This window comes from Neopelma chrysocephalum, unplaced genomic scaffold, assembly GCF_003984885.1.
Source record: "Neopelma chrysocephalum unplaced genomic scaffold, ASM398488v2 Primary Assembly neopelma1_23, whole genome shotgun sequence".
Lineage (NCBI taxonomy): Eukaryota > Metazoa > Chordata > Aves > Passeriformes > Pipridae > Neopelma > Neopelma chrysocephalum.
The window spans coordinates 32,125,143-32,132,874 of NW_020897691.1; the positions used below are offsets into that span (position 1 = coordinate 32,125,143).

Sequence of the window (7,732 nt, forward strand, 5' to 3'; positions counted from 1 at the left end):
TGGCCTTGAACAACAACAATACACACACCTGTAAGGTGTTTCCACTGTAGACCTCAGAGTGCTTCTTAGAAACTTCCTTTAGGTTGAAAGTTGTGTATGGCAGGGCATTCCTCCTATAAGACAATGAGGAAAGTGTCTAGAGGAACAGGGCCTAGTGACAGCAACGTGAAGGTCTCTACTGAGGTATCTTTAAGGAAAGACACCATATATGGCAGAATTTCAAAGGAGCCCTACCTGCTGCATCTAATTCTTCAGCTACTCGAGTCTTGTGCAAAGCACAGTCAACAGTTGAGCTGAGACCATGTAACAGATTTGCTAGCCTGGCTTGGCAGAAAAAAGAGACACTATAGCAAGTTGTGTTGCATGTTTTTAAATGTTTTGTCTGTAAGAAGCAATTGATCATATGTAGGTAGAACATAAAAGGATTGTGCTACAGAGGATATGAAAAGGCTTAAAATGGGAATTCATTATGCTAAAGAAGCATTTGCGCACTTTCGCCTGCCCAGAGCAGTAAGTATTCCACCAACGTAACTATTCCTGTTACCAGTCATGGGGACATGAAATGAGCCTGAAACAGATTTTCATCCCCAGAACACAGAACAGAATCGCCTTCCAGAGTCATAGCAAAGCCTCAGCATGATGCTCCCAGAGCCACAGCCCATAGGTCAGGTCATGTGGGGCCAAAGGGGTCAGCTCATTTTTTTCTGGCTCACAGCACACTCTCCTTGTTTACTTTGGAAAGATCCTAAAACTAATTCTCAAGACACTAACATCCCATGAGCACATTTTCTGTCTCTGAGAGCAATAGAGAGAACAAATGTCCCCAAATACACTGCTGTTCATAGAGAAATCAAATGTGAAAATATTGTTAGTTGAAGTCAGTAGGAGGCAGCCCTGAATGTAAACACTATTGAAGCTTTTTGGGTCTCATTAATTGTTAATGATGCTAAATGATGCATTCTGAACCCACTATCACACAACGCACAATACCTTCAGGGAGACTGAAGACTATGAAGGCCACCAAGTATTGAAGTCCTCTTCTCCAGGGCATAATTCCCTCAAGATTTCAGTAGCTCTGGCTGTGGAAATGCCTTTCAGCTGCCCAGAATCTTTAGAGCGGTTCTTTGGCGAGAGCAGAAAATTATTTATGTGTCTTCCAGGCTTCCTCCCAGCAGCTCTGCTCATGGCCATTGGAACTACAGTGACTCTAAATGTGTGGTTTAACATCATGAGTAGCAGCTAATAGCAGTGTTTGGGATGCTGCTCATAATGTATGACACTGAGCAGCCCAGTCCAGATGTGTTGACTCTTCCTACCCTTCCCAGATATGTCTCCAGGGACAAGGACCATGCTTAACCATGCTATGTCATTCTCTTTGAGCAGGAAGAAGGCAAGGGTAAAGTATCACCCTCTAGGTCATTTCTATCAATGTGTATTCATCTCCTTGACAACATTCTGAAAAAGGACAGAGCTGCTCAGGGAATGTATGTGAGTGTGCAAAGAGGTGCATCTCTTCCTATTTGTTTTTTTTAGAAGAACATGGGAAAGCTGGTGCAGAGCTTTGATTCAGAGAGCTAGATTCTTCCATCTAGAGACTGGCTCATTAGCAAATAGAAATTTTGTTCTGAAATAGAATGTGGGAAGACTGATTTCTGAATTTATTTTTTTTAAAGTTGGTATGAGTTAAATGGATTGGAATGGCTTTGATATTTTACCGACAATAAGGACATGTTGTTACTTTAATGATTTTGGAATAAAAACTGTACATGTATAGATAAGAAAACATCAGCATGGGACTACTTACTGAAAAGAAAGTACTTTTTTGAATATCTTTCCAGAGTGAAATGCTGTTCAAATGACAGTTTAAAAAAAGTTCTAATATAAAGGATGCTAGAACTCACTTTGGTGAAACCAATTTCTGATTTCCTATACCAAACAATTTGCTTTCAGAAAAAGGTGCTTATCTCTTGCTCTGCTCCTGAAAAAAAAGGTAGCTGGAGGTTTTGGCTGCAAACAGTTCAATACTCCTCATTTGTGCTGTCTTGCTGAGACAAGACTGTAGCTGTTGCTGGGTAGTGATACTCCCTGGGGAGCAAGACTTCCTCTGTTCATCAGCAGTCACTCTGGCTTTGGTTGATGCACGTAAAATCTTCCACTGTTTGGTGCCTCAGACACAATTCTATTGAGACAGTCTTATACACTGTCACTGATATCATGCTGACATGGGCTGTTTCTTACTAAATATGTATTCTGTGCTGACAATCTTTTTGTTCAAGGATATGTTCATACTGAAATTTATTTGTTTGTGGGTTTTTGTTTTGTTTTGCCTTAGGTTTTTTTAAATAAGGGCTTAATCTGACTAGGACATGAAAGGAAAACAGAAAAAAGGTTTTCAGTTGAAGCAAATGGAAAAGTATATGATGAGAATCAGTATGTTTGAACCTTCTGAAAGCAGTAAAATGACAGAAACACGGATGCGGGCAGCTCTGTTACAGAACTTGAATCCACCTTGCTCTGAAACATAGACTCATAGAATGATTTGCATTGGAAGGGACCTTAAAGATTACAGAGTTCCAACCCTCCCCTGCCATGTGCAGAGACACCTTCCACTAGACCAGGTTGCTCAATGCCTCATCTCACCTGCCAAGGATGGGTCATCCACAACTTCTCTGGGCAACCTGCACCAGTGTCTCACCAACCTCACAGGAAAGAATTTCTTCCTAATCTAAACCTACTTTGTTTCAACTTAAAGCCATTACTCCTTTCAATAGGGAAATAGGCCCTTGTACAAAGGCTCACTCCAGATCTCTTGTAGGCCCCCTTTAGTTACTGGAAGGCTGCTCTAGGGTTTCCTTAGAACTTCTCCAGGCTGAACAACCTCAGCTCTCTCTACCTGTCTTCATGGAAGAGGTACTCCAGCCCTCTGGTCATCTTTGTGGCCCTTCTCTGGACTCACTCCAGCAGGCCCATGTCCTAACGCGAAAGTGAACTACTGTGGCTGTTTCTTTAGCCGAATTTTGACCTGAAAGCTGACCTTTCCACACTGGAGTTGCAGTCCGTGAGTGTGGCAGGTGAGCAGGATGCCTTCTCCGGAGGACCGATCCCTGCCGTGTCGGCGGCCGTCCCGCCTTGCCTCGCGTCCGGGCGCGGCTGGAAGGGTCCGCGGGACGGGGCGGGGCCGGGCGGGGCCGGGATCGGGACCGGAGCCACTCCCGTCGAGGCAGAGGGCCTCGCCGCGGCAGAGGGTACCGCTAATCCTCGCCGCCCTGGCCATGCTGCCGGCGCTTCTCCGCCCCGGGCGGCTGCTGTCCGCCGCGCCGCTCCGCCCGCCCGCGCCGCCCGCGCCGCGGGGAGCCGCCGCCGGCGGGGAGCCCGCCCGGAGCCCGGGCACCTCCCGCGGTAAGGGGGAGAGGAGCTGCGGGGGACCGGCTCCGCAGCAGCGCCCCGGGGCTGACGGGGTGGTGTGCGGGTGGCTCGGGCCCGGGGCTGAGCGGGGCAGAGTTTCCCGGTGGTGCGGCTCGCGCGTGGCACGGCAGCTTGGGTGGTCCCGAATGTTCTCCTGCTGGCTTGGGTACCCACGCCCGCGGGCGGCGGGGGTTCGAACCAGTCCCTCAGGAACACTCATTGCATGTGCGGGTGCTCCAGAGACCCCGCAGAGGTCTCTGCGTAGGCGTAGGCGAGACCTGAAGGTCTAATATCTGGGATTGCTTTTCCAATAACCAAGACGGTCAGGGTTTTCCCCTTCCACCGTTACTAGCAGACATCATTCACTCTTAGTGCACGGTTTGACAAAGTGTTTTTTTCCTAATCTTTAAGCTGAGCAGGCTCACAAGGTTGTTGCAAGTTACAAACCCTCCAAGTTTGACAAAAAAATCCTCCTCTGGACTGGCCGTTTCAAGACAGAAGAAGAGATTCCTCTGAGGATCCCGTAAGTACACTGCCCCTGTCCAAGGGGAACATGGAGCTGAAGGGAAAGCAGTGGCGTGATTCTGATCTAAAGCTTTTCCACAGAGTTTAAAACAGTCGGTTTTTCAACCCTGAAGACTTGGAAACAAATTAGAGGGCAAGAGAATTTCCTGTCCTGGTTAGAGGTTAAGATGAGAAAATGTTCCTTGCTGGAGTCCCCAGAGCCTGGGATAAGAACTGGATCCATCTGAGTAGACAGCCTTGGTTACATTTATGTACTGGCTTGTTTGTTTTGCTTATTCCTAATCTGCAATTGGAGAAGGATGTTATTGGTCAACAATAATTTCTGTTTATAGCTTCCATAAACAGTTCTGAGGGAGCTGGCTGTTACTGAATGATTACATCCAAAAAATATGATGATGATGATGATGATGATGATGATGATTATTGAATTTCAGGAAAATTTACAGAAGTAAATTATGAGAGGACCATTCCCCACCAAGGAAAACTGAGTACTTGATGTAGCCTTAACCTCCCATTCTTGTTGACCCACTGGACTAGATGATCTTTGAAGGTCCCTTCCCACCCAAACCTGACTGTATGGTTCTATGACTTGCTGAAAGTTTGCATCCCCCAAGGGAGTCAGCCACTAAACACATGAAACCCCTCTAATGCCAGTTGCTGTGTTTTCTTAGGCTGTTAGTGTGTTAGACATCTCTCCAGGACACTACTTTTTATCATCACAGCACATCCCTGTCTTTGGTGACATGTTGAGAATAAGCAGCATGCAGAGCTGTGTAAAACAGTTACATCCTCTGCCTGCTCCTGTTGGTTCCTGACAGTTTCGCTGTTGTTTGCTGAGCTGGACAGTGGCTTTCTGAATGGTCTAAACTCTCTTGCACTCTGTTAGTCTCACCATCTTCCCCCAGAGAAAGGTTCAGACACGTCTCAGAAGCTATAAATGCTATTCAAGTCATCGGGAAGTGTTTATAAAGACTCATTGCATTTGCCAGCCCATAAACATACACGCACACAAATCACTCATTTCTGTGCCATAGCTGGCCTGGCAAGTTCGTGTTACCACCTTGTGCTTTCTGGGTGAGCGAGGTCTTTTTACAACTGTAAGATCATAAGTATATACTAGAAGTAGGTAAAAGTGATACACTGAAGCTGAACTGTGACACTGTTTAACTGTTGTTTAAAAGAAAAAAGAATTGCAAGATGTTGCTCCCCGTGAACACAATCTAGCTGCTGAAGATAGTTTGTACTAAAGGACAAATCTGCAGTCCTTAGTCAAGGTTGTTATGGTTTGTTTGGGTTTTTTTAAAAACAGCTGTCACTGACTTCAGCAGAGATTACCTGGAGTCTTGATTAAGGATTGAGTAGTAAAGGCCGTAATGTGCAATTAGGGAAGAAAATTGTAAGGTCTGTTTTCCTTAAAGCAGAGGAAGCGAAAATCTGCTTCAGAAGAGCTTCAATTAGTGCATTGTGAAATATGATTAGGCTAATATGCCACACTAATAACATTTATGGTTTTGCTGTTGTTGCAACAAATGGATTATTTGATTAATAATTCTACGTGCTAGGTCTGATGTGTGGTCTGTTTTGAAGATTATTTTTACCATTGTACAAACCAGAAGCAGTTACTTAGAACTGCAGGCATTGTCAAGAAACGTAATGTGCTCGTGTGTGCCTTGGCAAGGAAGGGGGTAGTATGGCATTGGCACTCATAGGATTTGCCCTATTTCGTTGCATTAAACCTTAGAGAGAACCACTGCAGCCCTCAGCCTTGGTACAGGCTTTCATGGGCAGAACTTGCACTGTAAAAACTCCAGCTCTGCCCAATCCCACCACATTAACTTTTAAAGTAAAGCTAAAGGTACTTTGGGGAAAGAGATCATTACACGATCTTTACTTAAAACAAAAAATCAATTCTTTGTGAAACTATCCTTTTTACATATATAGTTGTGGTTTTATACATATGTATTTATATTCTTTATCTTACAAATATATACATATATATATATATATATATATAAAGCATACCTGTGGTGATTTATGAAAGGAAAATGGTGCACAGCCAGCATTATTATGAACATCTTAAAAACTCTACTCCCATGCAACTGTACATGTCCGCTTTGGAAAAAGACTGAGATGAAAGTTTTGGAACAATTTTCATGATTTCCTATACTGCTGGTTCCGAGCAGCCTGCTCAGAGCAGAGGGTGGAAATGGGAGCTGCACCAATGCAGGTTGCTGGGCTGTACACCTCTCTTGCAGCAACTACTGCCAGAGGGCAGAAGTTCTCACTACTTCTGCCTTTGATGACCAGCAAAAATAATCATGTAGACTGTTCTTGTTTAGGCGTACGTTTCTGTGATAGTGATGTGGCTGACATCAGCTGCCCACTTTCTACAAGGCTGCTGCTTTAATAAAGAACTAAACCCTCTAACTCATAGCAGTGCAAACTCTGCTTTAATCCAATCCATGTATTTAATGTCCTTAGCCTACAGGACACCACCTAAACAGCTTAGATATGACAGTAATTGATTTCTTAAGTTAATTTTGAATAAAAGGAACTTGCTTTCATCCCATCGGGTTGACACCACATTTATTTCTGCATCTGTTTAAAACAGATTAACCCCCTTAATTTTCACTATTTTTAAACAGAGCTTAAGGTATGATTTTTGATGTATTCATTTAAATGCAAATATTTACTGCCTGAGCATTTTTTTTTCAGCTTAAAAATAAATACATAAATAAATAAATAATCAGCCTAAATCCATTAAATGTTGCTTTTCCATGGGAAATGGATTAGGGACGGAAAATGAGTGGTACATAACCAACCACAGCAAGCTGAAGATGCTTGTTTCAGAAGGTAATTATACTTTTATTTTTCAGTTGTGATGTTATGTGTGTGATGCTTTGAAGAACAGATACTTTACTGCTTTGTAATGATTCAATTCAACAACTTTAATTGCAGGCCAGAGATGCTAGACAAGGCAAGAAACAAAGCTCGAGTGAAAGCTTGTTACATCATGATTGGACTCTCAATTGTTGCCTGCTTTGCAGTCATTGCTTCAGCTAAAAAGGTGAGCATGGCCATGTAGCATACTTTCAAATTATGGAATTCTGCGAAAAGTAGACTAACCTAAACCAGGAGCAGCAGCTTACACCTACCCAAGTTTTAGCGGACCTGGTCTCTGCCAGCCCCCAGTAAGTAGTTGCTGTCCGTTCCTGAGGTGGGGTAGCTTTCACAGGGGTGCATTGTTACTCCTACCACACTACTCTTCAGATGTTCTACTTCCACAGGCTGCTGCACGTCACGAGTCCTTAACAAGCTGGAACTTGGCAAAGAAGGCCAAGTGGCGGAAGGAGGCTGCGCTAGCCGCGGAGTCAAAAGCAAAGTAACTTCATATGAAACGCCAAATGCCCTTCTAGGAGCAAAATTAACCGTTGCTGAGAGCAATTAGCGAGTTTCACCCATACATGGACAATAGCATGCACACTGGAGCCAATAAGGGTAGTTACAGCATCACAAAAAGAAAGGGAGGGTCTCTTTTATTAGGGAGATACTCGGTGTACGTGTTGCATATAGTTAAAGTTAGTAAGAATGTGTTGCATATGCTTAAAAGCAGTAATTCATTTTAAAGGAGATGAGGTAGTTTTGTAAGAATATTAGGCATCTTTAGTTAGATAATGACAAAATACTTAAAACCACAAAGTTTTCTGTGTGGGACACGGCCTAGTTTTTCAGCACGCAAATCAGACAGTTTGAACTCATTTGCATCAATGCTGTGTTCAAAATGGTATTTGCATTTCCTAGT

The 7,732-nt window shown here is 43.8% G+C and overlaps 1 protein-coding gene across 1 annotated transcript; it reads left to right on the forward strand.

Annotated features, from left to right (window-relative positions):
* The first annotated feature begins 123 nt into the window (after positions 1–123).
* FAM162B (family with sequence similarity 162 member B) lies at positions 124–7,673 on the forward strand. The gene is made up of 5 exons (XM_027683641.1): positions 124–183; positions 3,011–3,245; positions 3,817–3,928; positions 6,889–6,997; positions 7,218–7,673. Exons 1-5 carry the CDS (start codon positions 124–126, stop codon positions 7,314–7,316), a joined length of 615 nt encoding a protein of 204 aa, XP_027539442.1. The 3' UTR covers positions 7,317–7,673.
* The last annotated feature ends 59 nt before the right edge of the window (positions 7,674–7,732 follow it).